Source organism: Haliotis cracherodii, unplaced genomic scaffold (genome assembly GCF_022045235.1).
Source record: "Haliotis cracherodii isolate W230 unplaced genomic scaffold, xgHalCrac1.p SCAF_20, whole genome shotgun sequence".
Lineage (NCBI taxonomy): Eukaryota > Metazoa > Mollusca > Gastropoda > Lepetellida > Haliotidae > Haliotis > Haliotis cracherodii.
In genome coordinates this window covers 5,346,868-5,371,248 of record NW_027266276.1, presented here as the reverse complement: position 1 = coordinate 5,371,248, position 24,381 = coordinate 5,346,868, and the positions used below count along the sequence as shown (strand labels likewise).

The window sequence follows — 24,381 nt, the reverse complement described above, 5'->3', positions numbered from 1 at the left end:
GTAATGAATTTAATGAGACTGTCCAACACATTGTGAGTGGATTCCCAGCTTTGGCACAGACACAGTATCTTAAGCGACATGATAGGGTAGCTCGATCATTTTATTACCGTCTTCGCCATACTTGTGGTTTTGACACAGAGGTCCATCCATGATACAATCGTGAATATGTAGAGGGCGTCATGCAAAAATGATAAATAGAAAATTCTTTAGAATAGGCCCATTTACAGCCTCAGACGTATCCATGCCAACAAACCTGATCTTGTCCTTTTTGATAAATCCAATGAAATCATTTATATTATTGAATTTTCTGTGCCCTTTGACAGTAATGTGATTGACAAGATGGAGGAAAAATATGGCAAGTATGCGGACCTCGCTTTCGAAATGTCACGCTTGCATCCAAAGTACCAAGTTGTCTGACTCCCCATTGTTCTCGGTGCCTTAGGTTTGGTACCCCCCAATCTGTTGACTGACATTGGGAAAAGTACCCGGGTTTGCTACCAGGAATACAGCCCTTCTGACAATCTGGGTAATGCAGAAGGCATCAGTGTTGGGGAGTCTTCACATTCTCCGAAAAGTTCTCTGTGGGTTTGACTAGGCAGCGCTTCCTGTGAGAAGTCCCATTCGCTGTCTGGGCTGCAGGTAGAGGGGGCAAGGGCCCTGATGTGATGATGAGCCTAACCATCCTGACTGTGCCAGGATCACCCGAACCCCCTATGTAGCAATTTTTATTTTAATCTGTAAATAATAATAACAATAAACACTTAAGAGACATGATGGAGTAATCTTTTTATTACCATCTTCGCCATGGTTGTGGTTTTGATTCAGAGGTCCATCCATGGTACAACCAAGAATACGTAGAGGGCGACAGAGCCCTGAGCTGATGATGAGCCTAACCATCCTGACTGTGCCAGGATCACCCAAACCCTCTTTGCTTAATTTCTTATAAATAGGATGAAGTCCGTGCTACATGTATCGTTACAATTTTCAATCTTTTCAGTTTATATAGAGCAGTGAAATATCCACCATATGAAGAATTGTTTCCACACATATGTGAGTGGTATGTGGCATGTCACTCATTTAATGACTGTTCTAAAGAGGAATATAACATGTGCTGTCACAACTAACTTAAACACACAAAGTATCTTCTTTCTAGCTAAAGCAGGTCCTCTTCAAACCGTCCCAGAATCGGAGTGTTATTTCATTTTAAATACCTGTAAACACATAAGTTACGATGATTTGATACATCTTTATGGGTGCTATGGCCATGGGTGCTGAATATAGGTCTTGGAAACATGTTTCTCCCTGTCCAGGTAAGCTAAACATTCCATTATACAGCATTTTCCATCTCACTGCATCTTGAACATACTGTGTATTAAATTACACATTTACATGAAGGAGTTTAGTATATAAGCACGTCGCCTCCAGCCCATCGGCCAACACCTTTCGACACAGCCACGCAGGAAAAGGTAATTACTATTGTCATAGAAGATACTCGTATTCTGATATTGGTTTTGTATGATACATAAGCCAAACGGCGTCAATGACTTGTCTTGTTTGGTTAAACAACGTCTGAATTTAAGGTGCTTATACTTTAGGTAACAATTTACTGAAAGGGCAGCAGAGATACATTCTGTTTTCATCATTTAAAAAATGGTTAAATATCTATATGGCGTAATCAGAATAGAATACCATATATTATCGATTTCTAAAATTATTTCGTTTGTACTGATGTACGTTTGTGAGTATTATGAGTGAGGGGCTTTACACTTTCTGCAGTCGGAAATGTTCGATTATATATCATATGTGGTCGTCACGTGCACCTGATGCCACGTCTTGTGGAGATGACCTTAGTTCTTCACAGAGAGAGGAATTGAATTGCTGGGATTTTATCGAAACAAACAAATTGTTCCTGAAAATTCTTTTAAACAATAATTATGCTTCAGACTTGTCCGCAACAAAAATGACATTGTTGCAAAGTGATTTTCTTCAAAGAAATTCAGGCTGATAGTTTTAAATAAAAATATCTGGTTTTGAAGGTGAAGCTGAAAATTATCTTATCTCAGACCCTCGCAACCCCCTCCAGAATATCAAATGGTCGGCTCCAAAGGAACCATTCAATTATATCCTATGCTATTTCAATTCACTCATTTAATTTAACAGAAAGGTTAATGCTGTTTCTTCGCTCGTCACGCCGAAGACCCGGGTTCGATTCCCGACATGGGTACAATGTGTGAAGAAATGATATTGCTGGAATATTGCTAAAAGCGGCGTAAAACCATACTCACTCACTAATGCTGTTTAACGCAAGTCTCTAAGTCTTAAGTACTCGGCTTTACAACATGATATTTTTAAAAATAGAAAACTGGAAACTATTTGATCAACATTGGACGAATATGACCTTTTACAATCACTGGAATTACGTAAATTAGATCATACACGCCATTTACGAGGGTATATCAATATTCGAGGTTTCACACAAAACTACGTTCACATTATTTTATGATTTCAATATGATGATTTTCTCTCAACTGCGGTGATGGTTACCATCGCTTCGTCATTACTGGTTATGTCTCTGCCAAGCAGACAATAACAATCTGCAGCTTCTGATACGATTTCTGACGTGTATACAGGTACATTGTACTGAAACAGTGCTATACCAGAAATGAGCTTTCCTTGACGTCTATCCAGGCGTCGTTCTGTGGCATAGTATTGCCCATTCACTTCGCCACATATAGTCGCCAAGGTAATACCCTCACTGAACCAGAAAACCAAAGTCATGACTATGTAAACTGACACCACCGCGTGTACCTCTTTGGTGGCGTTGAGCCCACATCCGTCCACTGTCTGCTCTGAAATTTTGACTGTTTTAAAGGGATGGACCTAGGTCCCATCTTGGGTTACAATTGCCATCAAGAGATTGGATTCCGCCCCAAACTGGTAAAACAGACCCAGGATATGTAGAGTCTGGGCAGCTTCTGGTCTCCTGTTGACATTCTTGGTACCCGTCTTGGTACCGTATCTTACTACCCTTGATGGGCGTACTGTCCCAAAACTGATCCCCATAATGTGAGCGATTTACTAAATTGAAACACGTCGGTCAGCTATAACAATGCAGTAGTGATGAACCTCGACTTGAAACTAAGACGTGGCATCCTTAAGACGACTAGGCCGTGGGTCAACTTTTGTCATCTGTGTGCATATTTATTTGTTAACTTATATTTGACTGATAAGTATGTATCATGGACTAGATTTTATTTAAATCCAAACGAGAAAAAAAATCGATTTCAAAACTTTTTTTCATTCGTTTAAACATTTAAAAGCCATGTCATTTAAAAAAAATGAGTCTAAAATTAACAATGTTGTAAGTCGTTGCGATTTGTATTAATATAGTTGCACACTGTAAACAATATGCGAACGCATTTCCTTTCTCTGATGGCTGAAAACACATAACATTCCACTGGCCAGTGCTTTATTGCAGAAACCGGAATCAGAATCCTCCATTCTTCGCTGGGAAATACCGATTTTACCACGATGCTTCTGTTCGTCTTTGGTCTCATCACCCTGTCGGTTCTCGGCACAAAGGGCGATAAAGACGCTCTACTGTACAGGGTGGACATCTCCTTGCCCCCTGTGGAGGGGAGGGACGAAACGGCGGACATACTGTCGATTAAGGAGACAGTGAAAGGTTTAACTGACGTCGATGTTCTATTTTTCTTCAAGGTTTGTAGTACAATCGACTGTTTCTTTTGCAGAGATTTCTTATGGATATGAAGATACATTGATACAGTTTGAAAAGAATACCTCGACATAATATAGATTAATTTATACGGATGCAATCCAGTACGATGACTTCTTGATAACATGAGCCTGTTGTCTGTGTGCTGACATTTACATTATCTAACATAAATCTAATATGAAGAGGCGGAGCCTCGCTGTGTATATTAGCAGAGACTTCTGATGATTTTCTGAGGAAGATGTCGCTTTTATTTACATTAAAGAAAGCTAGTATATGAGGATGTTTCCTTTGGTCTTCTATATTGTGATAAGCAGTATATGATATTCATGATTGCTTTAATATATGACTTAATAGTTAATTATTATTGGTTTGACAGGAGCTCGGGAACCCAAAGGTAGTTCTTGGTAAGTCAACTGAAAAACACTCAGTCGCCTCTTGTGTTGCATTTTGTTGAGGCTCGTCAACGGCACAGACCATTGTTCATTTGGCATTTTAGGATGCTTACTTTGGGAAGAATATATTGATGCTCAAAGTGACCTCGCACAATTTGTAATTCACAAATTCATAGCTGTCCTTATAGAGTTTTCAAAGAAATGTTAATGCCAGACAATACTGTTATATATTTGACTTCAAAAGATATTTGAGAGGTTTTAAAGTAAAAGATAAAAGTGAATTGTAATGTTTGGAGGATTTGCTGTGAAAGGTGAACACCTTATACGTATATTTAGGTATTTCTGACGTATCGATTATAGGTAAGGGTTCAATGCTGTCACAGGAGTATGAATTCTGCTGACATAGTATTTATAATACCAATGGGGGTTGTTTTCTAATGTTGATGATGTACAATGAATGTGTACATACACCCAACACGTCAACGACATTCCACATGCAGTTTATGCCGACGTGGCTTTCATAAGTTAAGTTTGATTTTACATTTCAGTTCTTGACGTTGAGAAAGCCTGCAGTTGGCCCCAGTTGACAGGCTATCTATCAAGCCAGGGATATGTGTTCAGTGTGGAGGCACTCTACCACTGCAGTGACTACGCTCAGGAGCTTGGCGTCAACATCCCCAAGGACATGTGGGCAACATCTTTCGGGGACGAGGACCTTATCATTGACGTGAAGACATTTCCTGTAAATGGTATGTCTGTCTTTATCTCTAAAGGATGTGAGAAAGAGGTTCATGTACAGACCACAGATCTCAACGGAGCCCAAAGAGTCAATAAAACCGCAGGAACAGCTGTTACCTGGTGACACTTTGGGTTCTCCACTCCATGTTTGCTCCACCCACGATCCCCTCAAATTCTATATGGTTGTGGGGGGCACGGGTGGCCCAGTCGTCTAAGTCGCCGCGATTCGCTGTGCAGAATTGCGTCCCTTGGGCACGCCAGAAACCTATGATTTTGGATTCGAATCCGGGTTCGCGCCGATTATGTTTCTAGGTTCGTCAGCACCATACCCGTGCTCGTGGGTTTCCTCCAACATTAAGCTGGCACGCCGCGATATAACTGGAATACTGTTAAAAGTGGCGTTAAACCCAACTCACTCACTCACTCACACACTCACTCATTCACTCAATCACTGACTCACTCACTCTATATGGTTGTTATTTTGTATCAGATCATTGAACCATCAACTCGTCTGTTTTGTATTAATCATCATCAATTTTTCAGAGTTGTCCACACTTGAGTACAACAATCAGATGAAGTGGAAGTTCGAGAGGGATATGGACATTCTCAAATCCGGTCAGAAGGGCGCGTGTTTCAGAACTCTAGCAAACTTCCCTGTTCAGGTAAACCTCGTTCGTTGCGTTATTGTATTACTTTCTATAAAAAAGCTATTGTTCCACTTCAATGTACACAGCTTATACTTTATAAATACAACTGTAATAATAGCCTTACACATCAAAGGAGAATAAACGGTAAACACGTTTGCACCTTATTAACATATTTGTATTGAGCATTCAGGTCTGAATATTGGACGTCTTGGCGATTTGTCGTCCTGAGTTTGTCAAACGAAGGACGGATGTCTGACTTAAATACGTGGATATAACAGTCTTAACTTGAAGTTAAATGTGTTTTTTTTTGTTTGAAAATTAATTATTGACCATTTTTCAATTCAGCTCATGTACTTTGCCCCAGTTAAACCGTCTGGCATTGAAGCAATAGAAGAATTTCTGCATGCACCTGGGAACTTTGAATCTGAAATCACCCGAATCCAAAACCTTGAGTATTACACAGGACAGTGCTAATGGGCATGTGAGGTATCCTCAGCAGCCTATGTATCAGATTGTTCGGACAACGACGCGAGTTGTTTTAATATTTGATTGATTCTGAACTGGATTCTGAGGGAAAACACAATTGCTCGAATAATCGTGTAATGTCTTGACTTGAATAAAGATATGAATCATCTATTTCATTTGTGTGTACATATTAAGCCATACATAGGATTACTTCATGCACTGAAAACAGTGTCGTGGCTATTGGTGTGGTGACTGTAGGCATGCGCGAAATTTGAGACATACTAGGACATCATGTCGAGGCTTCACCTCTTGTCTGTTACATGATTGCAATAGTTGTAGTTCCATCGCGAGGAAGAAAGACGGGTCGTTAAGGAGATTTAGGGAATGTTACAGCTCGTCTCTCTTGTGAAGATCACTGGTAGAATTGGTCTTCATCAACCCACGCTTGTGTTAAGGCGCCTATTATATAAACGGGATCTGGCGGTCAGGCTCGCTGAGTTGATTGATGCATGCCATCGTATCCCATTTGCGTCGATCGGTGCTCATGATTTCAATCACAAGATTGTGTGGCTCACACTGGATTATTAACAGACCGCCGTCATACAGCTGGAAAATTGCTGAGTGGTGCAGCGTTAAACAACAAAGTAACAAACAAACAAATAATATTACTCACTGTTCATCATAGCTGGTTTTTCTATATAACTAGTCAAGACTTCGAATCCGAGATTAAACATGTGCTAATGACACCATCCATGTGTCATATAACACAGACCATTCATTAAGGAACCAGATTTTTTCAATAATTCAATCTCTTTTTGTCGAAGTAAAAGCGAAATTAACTCACAGAACTTGAAACAGAAACAATAATGTTGCTCATGTAGTAGGAAGTTGACCGTCATGTCACGAGCAAACAGCATGTGAATTTACATCTTACAACGCTAAATATAGAATGTTTCTTATGTGTATTGTTATATTTTGCGGTAAATTAACTTGCTGATAATTCTTGCGAAAATTTCGTCCATGTACCGCTGGCCAGTCAAAGTCTATTCACAATAACCAAATTAGTTCGCCTACCATGTGTGATACCGCCCCACATCAAGCCACTACGGCCCCCTGCCGATCACGGTCAAGAATTGTTGCCAAGGCCTACCGCTGGCCACTACCTTCATCAACAAGTTTTCTGTAATTCGTCCATAAACATGTTGTAACGACATTGGCGCACAGCCCGTCTAGTGTTGCCTAGCCTACCCCAAACTTTCACAGGATGGGCTGCATAGACCCGGTTGTTCACGGTAGATGTTGGAATCCGTCTTACTGTCATTGTAGGCTTTCCCTAAGGATTTTAATATTTTGCTAAGTGCAAAAAATGAGAGTGTCTTGTACATAGATACGTGTCGTTTTAGTCCTCCTACGCCATGGGTTTCATTGCAACCCAGCCCGTTTGACGGTACTTGTCCCACAGTCGAGGTGAGGTGAAATGGGGTTTAACGTCCCGTCCTAAATTATTGAACTTATATAGCAATGTGCATGCATGCGTGTGTGTGTCTCCTTGAACAAGTCCGGACTGATGCCGATTTGTAGTGCTAGCTCACTGAGATACCGTGCCGCAGTTTAACATGAATATCCAACACAAACACGGTATACTGACTCTGAGCCGACCAGTCCTTGTTTAGCCCCTTAATGCCGAGCGCCGGACAGGGTAACAACAAGTGCCACCTTTTAAAGTCTTTTGGTATGACGCGGCTGGGGCTTGAACCCCGGACCTTCCGCTCTCCGGGCGGACGCTCTACCACCAGACCACGGAGGCGGTCCCCACAGTCGAAAATATTCTTGATTGCCATTCAATTAACCTGGGATTTTGACATTTTTTAGAAAAACTGAAATTTGTTAGCAACAACTTACCATTCAAAACTTTCTTTGGAGATCATGCAGCAGTATACTTAGTTTATATAAAACGTTTATGCAGATAATTCAATTAAGTTTGTTTCTAGTTACAAATAACTAGGATGGTATTTTTTGTTACTTACAGAAATTGTCAAACGCCATTGATAGCATATAGCATGGCATGCTAAGGAGTTTTTCATTAGAAATAGGTAATTCATTCCTTTATCAGTTTTAACCATATTTCTGGCTTTTGCTTCCACGTGGTGCAAACATTTGGAGATATAATGAATGCAAAGAAATGGTGAGTGCATACTGTAGTTGAATGTAAATACCTGAATATCAAACACTACCATTTGAAGAAAATGTGGTAGATTTCTACGGCACATTTCTGCAGCCAAATACAACAGACGCGGCCATCAGAACGAACCAACGAATTTCTACTCTCCAGGCAGACACTCTATCTATATACACCACAAAGGCGATGTACAAACTGGTAGTCCCTGCATATCAAAATGTTAAATATATTTGTGATCTATGTGTTGCACATTTTGTGTACACATTGCTTAATATTGTCATTATCTACCGAAAACAAAATAAAGATGACCTTTTAATCGATCACAGTGTTTGATGATTTCTCTTGGCAGTCATGTGGGGACGGGAGGCTGCTTCTACATATAACCGACACCATAATTATGACAAATCGACATGACATGGTAAAATGACATTTATAAGATTGTGGAACTATAGTTAGAATCGAGTCGTGCACCAGGACCAATAAAGTTGTAACATAACATCTCAAGCTATCACTGAAAAAACACACAACATTTGTTCGTACCTGTATGTTGGTTTGTTGTTTAACGCCGCACTCAGCAATATTTGCAGCTATGTGACGGCTACATGTATGTCCTGCTACATGGCTGCCAGTTGAAACATGAGGCAGAATTTGGTGATGATTGTGATATCTATTGACAATTAATACAGTTTAACTTAAGCCTAAAGGGAAAAGTTGATGCACATTTGATTAGATAATAAATGAAATAATATTGTAATTACATATATTTTAATTTTATGAGTGAGTGAGTTGGGTTCAACGCCACTTTTAACAGTATTCCTGTTATATCACGGCGTGTCAGCTTAATGTGGGAGGAAAGCTCGAAGTGATGCAGGTCCCAGACGTTTACCACTTCGGTGAAACCCACGAGCACGGGTATGGACGGAACACTGCAATCCGTGATATTGCTGGAATATTGCTAAAAGCGGCGTAAAACAATACTCACTCACTCAACTCAATGAGAATATTTATTGACTTAAAAGTGCAGACAGATATTTATACGCTGTTAAATGGTGAAGATAGCTGTGTTATTTTGACACTTTTAATACATGTATCATAATCAAGTGTTACAGTACAAACAATATAATAGAAGTGGTACGAAAAGTCACACAAGCTTTTTTAATGACGGTTATGATTGGTAGTCGTTAAACAAGAACTGGCAACTTTTTTCCCCCAAATGTTCTCATGGAAATATGTTTATTGTTAATATATTCGAGTGAATTATCAATATTTTGAACATTTATCTGAAAGATGGTTATTATTCCCTTCCACTGATAGCTAGTTGTTGCGTAGCATTAGGACTTATCAGGAATGAAATCTAACTTCATGACATAGAGTAGCATACTGCGATCATATGAGATAATGTGAATGTTTACATTGTTGGAATTACAAATTGGAAAATATCAGGCCACTCTAACTACCACTAAACGATTGTGAACCTGAGGAAAACACCACTAGAGATCTTCCGAGATCCCTCCATCCGTGTCCTTCACCTTCGGAGCAGGAAACTGCAAACACAAACGTCTTGTTTATGTCCCATAGCTGCCGGAAACCGACCTTGAAGACCCAACCTTTTGTGGAGCAGATAAGCAGAAGAATCGTACGTTTGATGATTAAAGTTTTTTGTACCAAAATATACAAATTAAGGTACCGGGCCATCATAAAATTGACTTTGACAGTGGTTCATGACCTACAAATGTTGATGGTTACAATCAGTAAAACTATTCTAGAAATTTGATAATGCTTCTTTCAATACATATTCATGAGGACATTCTCTACAGTTATGAACGGTGCACAATTTGAATGTTTGCATGTTTGCTGGGAGCATGATACTCACACACGTAGTTTTATAATGTGAACAGCACACAATGACTTCAGCTATCAGGTGCTCCAAAAAACACATATGTTTACCCGTAAGTAAATTTGACAACATCATTTCCTTATTCATAAGAAATCATTGACAGCAGAGTCGACTGTACGATTCCGACTACATCATGATAGTGATGATACCATGATAGTGATGATAGGTTTGTTTGTTTGTTGTTTTACGCCGCACTCAGCAATAGTCCAGCTATATGACGGCGGTCTGTAAATAATCGTGTCTGGACCAGACAAACCAATGATTGATATCATGAGCTTCGATCCACGCAATTGGGATACGATGACATGCATCAACCAAGTCAGCGAGCCTGACCACCCGATCCCGTTACTCGTCTTTTACGGCAAGCATAGTTGCCTTACTTTAGTTGTAATGTGAACTTTGCGAAGAAAACCAAAAACTTTTACGAAAATTGTAAATCTTAATCTATGAGATGTGAGAAGCATGGTTTCATAATATACGTTGAAAAATCATCGTCAGCAACCAAAACAAAAGCCATTCGCCTTATACAGCAAGAAGATGGGACACACCCGGAAACAACTAGAGTGGGCAGCCCTGGCCCGAGGACTCTGGCGGACTGTTGTCGCGGGCCTATCCTTCGGGAGGAGCTATGGGCATAACTGCAAAGTGCTTTGTGTTACATTTGCAGAATCTAAGACGCCTAAGGTATGTGTCAAAACCAACAAAGTACGGAGACTAATTTACAATCATGTTAGAGAACAACTTTCGTCTGAAGAAAACTGCACAGTTAACTTTAATTGTCAAACAGGGACAATTAAAATAATCATCCATGGTGTTTAGCCCAGTGGTGTTAGGGTTGGCTCGTCGTGACGAAGACCAAGATTGAGCACAATTTTGAATAATTTCAATCAATGCGTCTAAACTGAATGCGGAAATAGATGTGATGCAGTTCAAGATTTTTATCACTTTGACAAATCCTAAAAGCACAGACATCTAGCTGAAACACAAAACATATCAGCACAGACATCTAGCTGAAACACAAAACATATCAGCTCGGATATCTAGCTGAAACACAAAACATATCAGCACAGACATGTAGCTGAAACACAAAACATATCAGCTCGGACATCTAGCTGAAACACAAAACACATCAACACAGACATCTAGCTGAAACACAAAACATATCAGTACAGACATCTAGCTGAAACACAAAACATATCAGCACAGACATCTGGCTGAAACACAAAACATATCAGCACAGACATGTAGCTGAAACACAAAACATATCAGCTCGGACATCTAGCTGAAACACAAAACATATCAACACAGACATCTAGCTGAAACACAAAACATATCAGTACAGCCATGTAGCTGAAACACAAAACATATCAGCACAGACATCTAGCTGAAACACAAAACATATCAGCACAGACATCTAGCTGAAACACAAAACATATCAGTACAGACATCTAGCTGAAACACAAAACATATCAGCACAGACATGTAGCTGAAACACAAAACATATCAGTACAGACATCTAGCTGAAACACAAAACATATCAGCACAGACATCTAGCTGAAACACAAAACATATCAGCACAGACATGTAGCTGAAACACAAAACATATCAGCACAGACATCTAGCTGAAACACAAAACATATCAGCACAGACATCTGGCTGAAACACAAAACATATCAGCACAGACATGTAGCTGAAACACAAAACATATCAGCACAGACATCTAGCTGAAACACAAAACATATCAGTACAGCCATGTAGCTGAAACACAAAACATATCAGCACAGACATCTAGCTGAAACACAAAACATATCAGCACAGACATCTAGCTGAAACACAAAACATATCAGCTCGGACATCTAGCTGAAACACAAAACATATCAGTACAGACATGTAGCTGAAACACAAAACATATCAGCACAGACATCTAGCTGAAACACAAAACATATCAGCACAGACATGTAGCTGAAACACAAAACATATCAGCACAGACATCTAGCTGAAACACAAAACATATCAGTACAGATATCTAGCTGAAACACAAAACATATCAGCACAGACATCTAGCTGAAACACAAAACATATCAGCACAGACATCTAGCTGAAACACAAAACATATCAGCACAGACATCTAGCTGAAACACAAAACATATCAGCTCGGACATCTAGCTGAAACAAAAAACATATCAGTACAGACATCTAGCTGAAACACAAAACATATCAGCACAGACATCTAGCTGAAACACAAAACATATCAGCACAGACATCTAGCTGAAACACAAAACATATCAGCACAGACATCTAGCTGAAACACAAAACATATCAGCACAGACATCTAGCTGAAACACAAAACATATCAGCACAGACATCTAGCTGAAACACAAAACATATCAGTACAGATATCTAGCTGAAACACAAAACATATCAGCACAGACATCTAGCTGAAACACAAAACATATCAGCACAGACATCTAGCTGAAACACAAAACATATCAGCACAGACATCTAGCTGAAACACAAAACATATCAGCACAGACATCTAGCTGAAACACAAAACATATCAGCACGAATTCGCATTCAAAGTTGGGATCATCGGAACCTAAATTTTTAGCTTTACTAAGCAAAATGCGGAGACCTTCACCATCTGTCCACCAAGCCCCTACCTCAGCATAACGTACATGTATATTATATGACAGCTTCATTGAATACCCATGGCCTCATGCATGTGAAATGTCCATCTGAATGGATTTCGTATATCTTGTTTCAGCAGTAATACAGACTCAAATTTTCTCTACTACGATCGAGCGATTTATTTCATTCGCATAAGTAGTTTTAGCTCCAAACAGAACATGAGTAACACAAGTTACACACATTTACAAACACATCTGTCAGCTCATACCACACGTCTAACGCTCGACCATGCACATTGATTACTCTTTTCTCAACGATCAGAGTGAGTGAGTGAGGTTTTACGCCACTTTAAGTAATATACCAGCAATATCACGGTGGGGAACACCAGAAATGGGCTTCAAACATTCTGCCCACGTCGGGAATCGAACCCGGGTCTTCGGCGTGACGAGCTTGACGTTTAGAACTCAACGTATGCACAAATATTCAGGAGAAACATTGTTATAGCTACGAAACTGTTTAATTCGACAACCGGAAATAGAAATTTGAACAATTGCACATTTCTTCATCAAAGAGACTCATAATATTGATGACTATTGAAGGCAAAGAAGAATGTAATGTAAATAATGATCAAGGTACAATGAGTTGGAACATGGTACACAAAGGAATGTTTCGCCTTCAGTAAAGCCAAACCAGTATCCAAGATTTCAGTCAGTATCGGGAACTACATCTCAATACATGGAAAGTGAATGTGTGTATGTCTAATGAAGTAAAACAGTTTAAAGATAACCATGGAGACATGTTCATTCCTCATTTGCACAGCATTCCAAAGCTCCATACAAATCCATTCAAAGAAAGATGTATTGCAGGATCCATCAAATGCACCACCAAAAACCTCCCTGAAAGACTAACCACAATCCTAGATACAATCAAGGAAGAGTGTTCATTATATTCATCTTGACAGTTTAAGACAAGTGGAATAAATACCATGTAGATTCCCCAAAATATAAAATGATTTGCTGCAATGTTTGACACCTTAAAAAAGGATGAAGTTTCATTCTGTCAAAACATTTGAATTTTCCACACTTTACACCACTATCAACACGACAAACCTGATGAAAAGATGAACTGTTTACAAAGTACTTTTGTAGATACTTTTGTGGTATCGTCACTATTTGACAGTGATTCATAAACACATTCTGATGATACAGTCTGAATCGTCCAATGGACTCTGCTTTCAGAAGAGATGTCTTATGAATGTGGTGAGTTTTGTCGATTTTATTTGTATAAATTATTCCGTTTTATCATTCTGTAACTGTAATGACAAAAAACAAGACTAAGAAAATGTCTACGTACATCGACAAGTACAGACCTAATGAAATAAAGGAAGAAACAACCCTTGTAGAACTGACACTTTTATGAACAGGTAACAATGCAGAAGACATCAATACAAGACCCATCTGTTACTCGAGTTTCATGCGGTGGGTAGCACAGACAGTTCACGTCTCACGAATGTTTATCGGTTGGTTTCACTTTTATGCCTAATTGAATGGCGGATAATCGAGGCTCGTTAGTCCCTGACGTTGACGTTTTATTTACACCTAATATGTCTGCACTCTAGCTCTCCTGGTATGATTGGCAACATATGATCGAACCGATCCTCCTATGAGTGTAAAGTGTTTCTCTTACCTCATCTTTTAGAGTGCCAAGTTATGGCTGCGTCTTTCGATGAACACAGATCACAGAAATTAACAAGTGCATGACTCGCATGTTTTACAATATACAGTGAAACAGGGAGCAATACAACTCTCCCCTACTGTCATTATTTGATTCACTTAAGGTGACATTTACTGGAATTAGGACCAAAAACTCCATTGATGTGTCATATGAACAAACAAGTAAAGTACCAACATAACAAAGATTAAAAAATAGTAAAACGTTCATATAAATAGGATCAATACCTGTTCAGTTCGAATCGTTACATAAAGGAGCAACAATGTTTCCTTCCTACGTGTAAGAAGTATGTGTCAAATCACTCCGGTAATGACAGTTCTACAGAGGCATAGATAGATCATGTGTTATCACAAATATCTACAAAAGTACTTTGTATATATGAAACAGGTCCTCTTTTAAATTGTTTCAGTTTTTGTTTTTGTTTCCCTAGATACACTTGAAATCACTTCACACGTTGCGATGATGTCATACAGCTTTATTGGTGCTATGACCTACACTATTGACTCGAGGGCTTGGAAACATGTTTCTCCGGATCCCTGTCCAGGTAAGCTAAACATTCCATTATCCACCATTTTCCGTCTCACTGGACCTTGATCATAACGTATATTAAATGACACATTTACATGAAGGAATTGAGTATATAAGCACGGCGCCTTCAGACCATCGGCCAACACCTTGCGACACAGCCACGCAGGATAAGGTAATTACTATTGTCATTGAACGTACTTGTATTCTAATATTGAAATATGTATGATAAATAATAAGCAAATCGGCGACACTTACTTTTTCATGTTTGTGAAAACAACCTCTGAACTTTATTGATTATCAATTGATAAGATGCTAAAGTAATAATTCACTGAAATGATAGCATTGCCTGGGTTTGGTTGTCATGTTTTTTTGCTTTGTGACGATTTTTCTTCTGACTGGTTAAATATTTTTTTATGGCATAATCATTAAAGGATGCAACGTATTATCGATGTTTAAAAGTATGTTGTTTGGACTGATGTAGCGTCTGGGTGTTATGAAAATAAATCTGCAGTCTGAACTCCTCGCTTACATTCCTTTTCGGAAAGCAAAAATCAGATATGCTCGTCACCAGATGCGACCCCTTGTGGACATGTTCTAATGTCTCAATGAAGAGAGGAAACTAATGGAGTAAAATATCTGATTTTCATGAGACTGAAACCAGACACAGCTCAGTGTATTTTAGGATGTTAAACAAAGTGAAAACATTCAAATGTATCTTATTTCAAACTAAGTTGTTGTCTGCTATATACTGAGGCAGGAACATTTTAGCAGCCATTGAAAACTACCCCATGCTAATTCAAGAAAGGACATAGTGTTAAACGCAGCGTCACAGCAGCTGACTGTTGTGGATAAAGGAACACATCCAACCAGTTTTAATAAATACTTGAATTTTTAAAATTGAAACAGTGACCTTTATTAAAGTCTGGACTGTACTGATCCAAAACTGATGGCACTAGTGTAAGTGAGTGAGTGTGTGAGTACGGTTTTACGCCGCTTTTAGCAATATTCCAGCAATATCACGGCGGGGGACACCAGAAATGGGCTTCACACATTGTACCCATGTCGGGAATCGAACCCGGGTCTTCGGCGTGGCGAGCGAACGCTTTAACCACTAGGCTACCCGACCGCCCCGCACTAGTGTAAGAGATATACTGAATTGTCACACGTCGGTCAGTTTTATGACCATGCAGTGGTGAGCCTCCACTTGAGTTTCGGACGTGGCATCCTTCAGACGACCAGCCTGGGAGTCATCCTTTGTTATCGGTTTGCAAATTAAGTTATTTTTGACTGATAACTTTGTGCTATTGACTCCATGTAGATTTTATGAAATATCAAACAAGAAAATTGTATCGATTTCAAAACCCTTTTTATGCGGTTTAACCATTTCTAAGTCATGCCACTTTTAACGAGCTTACCTAAAATGATTACAGTTGGCAGTAGTTGCTGTGTTGTATAATGCAATTACGCACTGTAAACAGTCTGGGAAGTCCATGCATTTTTTTCTCTGATAGCTGAAAGCATATATTCCACTTGCCAGTGCCTAATTTCAGAATCAGGAATCAGAATCCTCTGTTACTTGCTGGGAAGAACCGACTTTACCATGATGCTCTTGTTCGTCTTTGGCCTCATCACCTTGTCAGTTCTTGGCACTAAGGGCGATAAAGACGCTCTGCTATACAGGGTGGACATCTCCTTGCCCCCTGTGGAGGGGAGGGACGAGACAGCGGATATACTGTCGATTAAGAAGACAGTGAAAGGTCTAACTGGCGTCGATGTTTTATTTTCCTTTAAGGTTTGCAAAATGGTTTAACTAGTTGCTCCTTCATGATACATTTATAAAATTTGAAAAGAACCCCTCGACGTAATGACAATGTATTTATGCATGGCTGAAATACAGTACCAGGACTTCTTGACAATATGAGTCTACTATTTATATGCTGACATTTACATTAAACATAATTCTGATATGAAGAGGAATGGGCTTGCTGTGTATATTAGTGTAGATTTCGTATGATTTTCTTAGGATGTTATAACTTTTATTTACACATTTCGTTCTGATTACAAACACTATTTCATGAGGATGTTATTCTAAGGCCTTCCTTGTTTTAATACGCAGTACATAATCTTTATAATTTGTTCAAGATCAGACCTTCTAATTACTTGTTATTGGTTTAACAGGAGCTCGGAAACCCAAAGATAGTTCTTGGTAAGTCAGTTGATAAACACTTTCTTGCCTGTAGTTCGTCAACGGCACATGAGGTCATTTATGACGCTTACTTTGGTAAAATGATATTGATGCTTTATGGGACCTAACAAACTTCATAATTCAGCAATTCATAATTGGTCTTACAGAGTTTAATAGAAAATGTTAATTTTATATACCACACGTATATATTAGCCTTTTTTCAAAATGTTTTTGGGAGGGCTAAATGTCAAGGACATCAGTGAATTTTTATTGTTGGATGATGTGCTATGAAAGGCTAATACGTGTTCTCGTACATTATTTTAAATGATTCAATTTTAAATGAGGGCTCGATGCTGATACAGTGTTATAGGTCTTTTCTACTGTCGCAGTATTTACACTTTGCTCAACAGAAACAAAATATTAACCCAGTTCTTACCAGTAGAGAGAATCCAGCTGCGATAATAAACATGTACTCAACATTGAAAAGTTGAGCCAAGGATATCAACTTCAATACCAGCAAGTCTTAGCTTTTGTGCCTGTCTTGAGAAGGAGTGGTGGTGGTTGTTTTCTGTCATTCAAAACCTAAGGATGATGTACAATGAACGTGTAGATACACCTGACACGTCAAGGAGTTTCCGCAAGCAGTTTATGCTGATGCGGCTTAGCTAAATTAACCTGCATACAAATTTCAGTTCTTGACGTTGAGAAAGCCTGCAGTTGGCCCCAGTTGACAGGCTATCTATCAAGCCAGGGATATGTGTTCAGTGTGGAGGCACTCTACCACTGCAGTGACTACGCTCAGGAGCTTGGCGTCAACATCCCCAAGGACATGTGGGCAACATCTTTCGGGGACGAGGAACTTATCATTGACGTGAACACATTTCCTGTAAAAGGTGTGTCTGTCTTTATCTCTAAAGGATGTTTTGTTTGTTTGTTGTTTAAAGCCGAATTCAGCAATATTTTAGCTATATGACGGCGGTCTGTAAATAATCGAGTCTAGTACAAACAATCCAGCGATTGACACCATGAACATCGATCCAACCAATTGGGATACGATGACATGCATCAACCAAGTCTGACCACGCGATCGCGTTAGTCACTCTTACGATGGCCCCCTTTTACGACAAGCATTGGTTGCTGAAGACCAATTATGACCCGGATCTTCACGGGAAGAACTTGTTCCTGTACACCAACACCCCTCAACGGAGGCCAAAGAGTCAATAAAACTGAAGGAACATTAAGTTAAAATGCATATGATCATGACAGCTGTTACCTGGTGAGGCTTTGGGGTCTCCACTCCATGCTTGCTCCTACAACGATCCCCTCAAATACAATATGTTTGTTATTTTGTACCAGATCATTGAACCATCAACTCGTCTGTTTTGTATTAATCATCATCATTTTTTCAGAGTTGTCCACACTTGAGTACAACAATCAGATGAAGTGGAAGTTCGAGAGGGATATGGACATACTCAATTCCGGTCAGAAGGGCGCGTGTTTCAGAACTCTCGCAGGCTTCCCTGTTCAGGTAAACCTCGTTTCACCATTCCTTATATACGTAGCTATTGTATCACTTCAATGTACACAGCTTTTACTTCATAAATACAACTGTAATAATAGCCTAAAACAACAAAAGAGAATAAACTATTACAAAGTTTGAACCAAGTTAACAATTTTGTAGTTAGCATTCAGTTCTGAATATGGGCAAACTTGACGAAGTGCCGTTATGATAGTTTCATACCTGTTACGGATGTTAGACTTCAATACCGGAATATACTAAAAAATACTTAAATTAAATATTTTTGTTGAAAAATAACTATTGACATTTTTTTTTCAATTCAGCTCATGTACTTTGCCCCAGTTAACTCTTCTGGCATTGATGCAATAGAAGAATTTGTGCATGCAGCTGGGAACCTTGTGTCTGAAATCACCCAAATCCAAAACCTTGAGTATTACACAGGACAGTGCTAATAGAAATGTAAGTTATCCTCAGCAGGCATTGTACCAGTCTGATGAAATAATGATGTACGTTGACTTACAACTTGATAGATCCTGAACTGGATTTCTGAGGGGAAACCCAAATGGATGATTAATCCTGTAATTTCTTGACTCGAATAAAAATAATCATATCGTCTGTCTTTTTATTTCATTTGTGCATACATATTTCATACATAGTCAGACTCTGAAAACAGTGTAGTAGCTATTGGTGTGGTGACCGCAAGCATGATAAAAAAATTGAGATATGAATTATGTCTAGGCTGCATCTGGGGCCTGTTAGATGATAGCAAGGTCCCTCATACTTGTAGCTCAATCGCTTGGAGGACAGACGGGTCGCTAAGGAGATTTCAGGAATGTAACAGGTCGTGTTTCCTGTGAAGATCCGTGTTAGAATTGGTCTTCAAGAACCCATGCCTGTGGTAACAGGCGACTTTTATTTGAACAGGATCAGGCTCGCTGATTTGATTCATGCATGTTACCGTATCCCAATTGCGTAGAGCGATACCAATGATGTCAATCACTAGATTGTCCGGTTTACACTCAACTATTTACAGACCACCATTATTTAGCTGGAATATTGCTGAGTGCGGCGTTGAACAACAAACCAAACAAAAATCACGTAACACAAAACAAACATAAAGGAACCAGAATTCACGCCAAAGCGCAAACATTTTAATCATTACATTTTCTTTTAGACATCAAGGTTAGAAGCTTTGATCGCAGTAAAAGCGAATGATACTCTCAAAGCTCACTTAATTTAATTTAAAGTGAAAGTCAATGTCTTTTCCTGAAATAGAACCATGAGACAACCCATAAACCGGACGCAGTAATTTGTTTACCGTTGAGATAACTCTTACACAGAGTGTGGTTCATGTACCAGCTTGATAACTCATTAACGGCGCCTTTGGCCTCTATGCTAGAATTAGTGATATCCTATCCTCTCAGTTTGATAAAGCTAGAAGCATCCACATGCGAACAGGGGCTATTGTGACGTCTTATGGAACACTATCGCGTCATGATGTGTGTACGTGCTGTCCAACCGACCGTTTTCACAAGAATTGCGAGTGGCCAATGAGATTACTGGATTTTATATCGAGCAATAAAACGCTATCGCGTCATGATGTCTGTACGTGCCGTCCAACCGACCGTCTTCACAAGAATGGCGAGTGGCCAATGAGATTACTGGATTATATATCGAGCAATGAAACACTTTCGCGTCATGATGTCTGTACGTGCCGTCCAACCGACCGTCTTCACAAGAATGGCGAGTGTCCAATGAGATTACTGGATTATATATCGAGCAATGAAACACTTTCGCGTCATGATGTCTGTACGTGCCGTCCAACCGACCGTCTTCACAAGAATGGCGAGTGGCCAATGAGATTACTGGATTATATATCGAGCAATGAAACACTATCGCGTCATGATGTCTGTACGTGCCGTCCAACCGACCGTCTTCACAAGAATGGCGAGTGTCCAATGAGATTACTGGATTTTATATCGAGCAACGATAATTTATCTTCACATAATGTCACATAATTAACCGTACAGTGTACTTGGTTTACAATAAACCGTTTAAAGTAATAAGAAGCTTTGTGTTACAGTGAAGTTGAACAGGTTAAGGTTTTTGCCAAAATAATTACCCGGAATCACATTTAATTGATACATTTCAGCAGATGTGTTTCCTAATGCACGGAACGCCAATGTTTCAAGTGTTGATAGCGGTCTATATATCTCACTTGACGTAAAACTGTAAACATAAATTACATGATGTCGTATATGGAGCACATTGGTCGTTTATCTAAAAGAACATGAGGTTGCAAATAAATAAATGTGGCAGTTGTACCGACTAGATGATAAGCATGTATATAAGAAGTGAGTGAGTTGGGTTTAACGCCGCTTTTAACAGTATTCCAGTTATATCACGGCGTGTCAGCTTAATGTGGGAGGAAAGCCCGAAGCGATGCAGGTCTCAGACTTTTACCACTTCGGTGAAACCAAGGAGCACGGTATGGTGCTGACAAACCTAGAAACATAATCGGGGCGAACCGGGATTCGAACCCGAGATCACATATTTCTGACGTGCCCAACGGACGCAACACTGCATAGCGAATTGCGGCGCCTTAGACAACTTGGCCATCGGCGCACAGAGGTCGATGTACGTTTAAGATAATGCCTGTAGTGACTGTAAACACGCGGATGTGGAGGTCGATGTACATTTAAGATAATGCCTATAGTGACTGTAAACACGCGAGTGTTGTGGTCGATGTACATTTAAGATAATGCCTATAGTGACTGTAAACACGCGGATGTGGAGGTCGATGTAAGTTTAAGATAATGTCAATAGTGACTGTAAACACGCGGATGTGGAGGTCGATGTATGTTTAAGATAATGTCAATAGTGAATGTAAACACGCGGGTGTGGAGGTCGATGTATGTTTAAGATAATGCCAATAGTGACTGTAAACACCGGATGTGGAGGTCGATGTACATTTCAGATAATGCCAATAGTGAATGTAAACACACGGATGTGGAGGTCGATGTATGTTTAAGATAATGCCTATAGTGACTGTAAACACACGGATGTGGAGGTCGATGTATGTTTAAGATAATGCCTATAGTTACTGTAAACACACGGATGTGGAGGTCGATGTACGTTTAAGATAATGCCTATAGTTACTGTAAACACGCGGATGTGGAGGTCGATGTATGTTTAAGATAATGCCTATAGTGACTGTAAACACACGGATGTGGAGGTCGATGTATGTTTAAGATAATGCCAATAGTGACTGTAAACACGCGGATGTGGAGGTCGATGTATGTTTAAGATAATGCCTGTAGTGACTGTAAACACACGGATGTGGAGGTCGATGTATGTTTAAGATAATGTCCAAAGTGACTGTAAACACGCGGATGTGGAGGTCGATGTATGTTTAAGATAATGTCAAAAGTGAATGTAAACACGCGGATGTGGAGGTCGATGTATGTTTAAGATAATGTCAATAGTGAATGTAAACACGCGGGTGTGGAGGTCGATGTATGTTTAAGATAATGCCAATAGTGACTGTAAACACGCGGATGTGGAGGTCGATGTATGTTTAAGATAATGCCTATAGTGACTGTAAACACACGGATGTGGAGGTCGATGTATGTTTAAGATAATGCCAATAGTGACTGTAAACACACGGATGTGGAGGTCGATGTATGTTTAAGATAATGCCTGTAGTGACTGTAAACACACGGATGTGGAGGTCGATGTATGTTTAAGATAATGCCAATAGTGACTGTAAACACACGGATGTGGAGGTCGATGTATGTTTAAGATAATGCCTATAGTGACTGTAAACACACGGATGTGGAGGTCGATGTATGTTTAAGATCAAGCCTGCAGTGAATTTAAACACGCGGATTCTACTCTTTACCTGCTAGGATAACTAGCCATGTCACTAACCAACAGCGTCCGATACTAACCTGAAAAAGGAGCTCAGGATAATGTGAATTTGTTTTGGACAGATTTTGTTTTATTATTTTTTAAGGTTCAGCACATTCAAAGACTTTTGGGATTCTATCTCTGGGTTTCGGTTTACGTGTTTCTTATTTCTCTGTGGTTATTATGTGTGTTTAATTGTTTTTCTTCTGCTAATTGTATGGACGACACGTGTAACATCAGTTGAATATTTGTTTACGGTTACGGTATTCTCGCGTCAAAAACTATTTAAACATCTGTTAATAAACGTTTCACTTCTTTTCACATCAAACACCAAAATTGTTTCAGAGCGTTGTTCGTCAGATTCATATTTCGCTACAAAATGTCATTTATACCTTGATTGTAAAAATTACACAGTGTCCCTTTAGCAATACTTTATATCAATATCAATACTAATAATATGTTTTGTTTGGTCCGTGCAACGTTTAATATGTCATATGAATGTAATGAAAATGAAACAGAGTTTTAACAAAGAGAAACGTGGGATCATATCACTCAAATCTTACTTTCAAACGCGACTGCATCGTGGCAAGAATGAAGGGCTAGCCGGATGTAATGTTGTTGGCATCAAACCGAATTGCTGGGTTCAATATTTGACATAGGTAAGCAGCATTCCCGTCACAGATTATCTGTAGTGCGGGAAGGAATGGTAAAACTAACAAAAACCTCAAGTTTCAATATTCCCAAGAAAGCTCTCTTAAAACAAGAGTCCATTGCAGAATTCCGACTATATCATGAACAGATGTTCTGAATCACTATCAAATACTGATGAAACCATGCGTTTACGAAAAAGTGGGCGTAAACTGTCCCTCTGGTTGTAAAGTCAGAAACACATGCAAAGGCAAGTCAGTTGTTAACCGGGAACATATGGTACAAGTCATATCTAAATAAATGAATATGGCAAATAGTTGCCCGTTTTCACCATGTGGAAACTTTGATGGATACCTGTAGCGAACTTAAACTTGCTGACCTGCTGTCTGCTGTATAGGAAACCGATACCTAACAAGTATACTACAAGACATGCTACTCCATGTATAACTCTGTAATGTCATATACTGAATTGAATAGAAAAAAATATTAAAAAAACCCAAAAAAACAAACATTTGGTACAAGTCCAAAAAGGGAATTGTATCGGAAATCATTTTTGTCACTGATGCGTTAAATGTGGAAATGTGTACAATTGAGGCGGCTGGTTAATCAGTGGAGGGGAATTGGGATATACCTGAAGGAGGAAGCCCTGCATTTCACATTTTGTTTTCTCAGTATAAAACCTCAGATAATATTTACTTTCGTTTTTGACAAATGTTTTGAACCTCTGAAGGTAGATATGAAGTTGATTCTTTTCTGAGATTTGAAAACAATGAAACAATCCTTGCAGCTCTTGAGTATCCACATGGTATTAATATCCCAAACCTTTCACAAGGGACAGAAATTCGAAATTCTTAGTGTCGAGTCATTTGTTCCTTTGTATAAGAAAATCAACTGTAAACCCTACATGGGAAGAACTGAAAGCTGACTTGCGGAGATATACATGTCAACACATTTGGCTCATTTATTTTCCTTTCATTCAATTTTTATATTACGTTTTTATCCCATTGACGTAATGTGGTTTGTGTTGTTACTTTCCTTCTGTCGTTTTAGTTTGCATCGCACGTGATATATGCAAACAAAGCGACAAACCTTTTCCATATCCAATAGAAATCTCTGCATAAAGCAGAGTCGATTGTACAATTCCGACTATATCATGCATATATATGGGCATGTGTTTAT

At 39.2% G+C, this 24,381-nt stretch overlaps 2 protein-coding genes across 2 annotated transcripts; both read left to right on the top strand.

Annotated features, from left to right (window-relative positions):
• Positions 1 to 3,531: 3,531 nt before the first annotated feature.
• LOC139470188 (uncharacterized) lies at positions 3,532 to 5,987 on the top strand. Its single transcript, XM_071252500.1, has 5 exons — positions 3,532 to 3,720; positions 4,113 to 4,140; positions 4,677 to 4,877; positions 5,410 to 5,528; positions 5,859 to 5,987. Exons 1-5 carry the CDS (start codon positions 3,532 to 3,534, stop codon positions 5,985 to 5,987), a joined length of 666 nt encoding a protein of 221 aa, XP_071108601.1.
• Positions 5,988 to 16,544: 10,557 nt separating this feature from the next.
• LOC139470176 (uncharacterized) lies at positions 16,545 to 19,097 on the top strand. Its single transcript, XM_071252478.1, has 5 exons — positions 16,545 to 16,733; positions 17,120 to 17,147; positions 17,819 to 18,019; positions 18,536 to 18,654; positions 18,969 to 19,097. Exons 1-5 carry the CDS (start codon positions 16,545 to 16,547, stop codon positions 19,095 to 19,097), a joined length of 666 nt encoding a protein of 221 aa, XP_071108579.1.
• The last annotated feature ends 5,284 nt before the right edge of the window (positions 19,098 to 24,381 follow it).

Bases quoted from the DNA above. Each gene is read 5' to 3' on its own strand.
- LOC139470188 (XM_071252500.1), top strand. From the start codon at position 3,532: ATGCTTCTGTTCGTCTTTGGTCTCATCACCCTGTCGGTTCTCGGCACA. The intron at 4,141-4,676 runs GTAAGTCAACTG...TTTACATTTCAG, and splicing joins GAACCCAAAGGTAGTTCTTG to TTCTTGACGTTGAGAAAGCC. The intron at 4,878-5,409 runs GTATGTCTGTCT...TCAATTTTTCAG, and splicing joins GAAGACATTTCCTGTAAATG to AGTTGTCCACACTTGAGTAC.
- LOC139470176 (XM_071252478.1), top strand. From the start codon at position 16,545: ATGCTCTTGTTCGTCTTTGGCCTCATCACCTTGTCAGTTCTTGGCACT. The intron at 16,734-17,119 runs GTTTGCAAAATG...TTGGTTTAACAG, and splicing joins ATGTTTTATTTTCCTTTAAG to GAGCTCGGAAACCCAAAGAT. The intron at 18,655-18,968 runs GTAAACCTCGTT...TTTTCAATTCAG, and splicing joins TCGCAGGCTTCCCTGTTCAG to CTCATGTACTTTGCCCCAGT.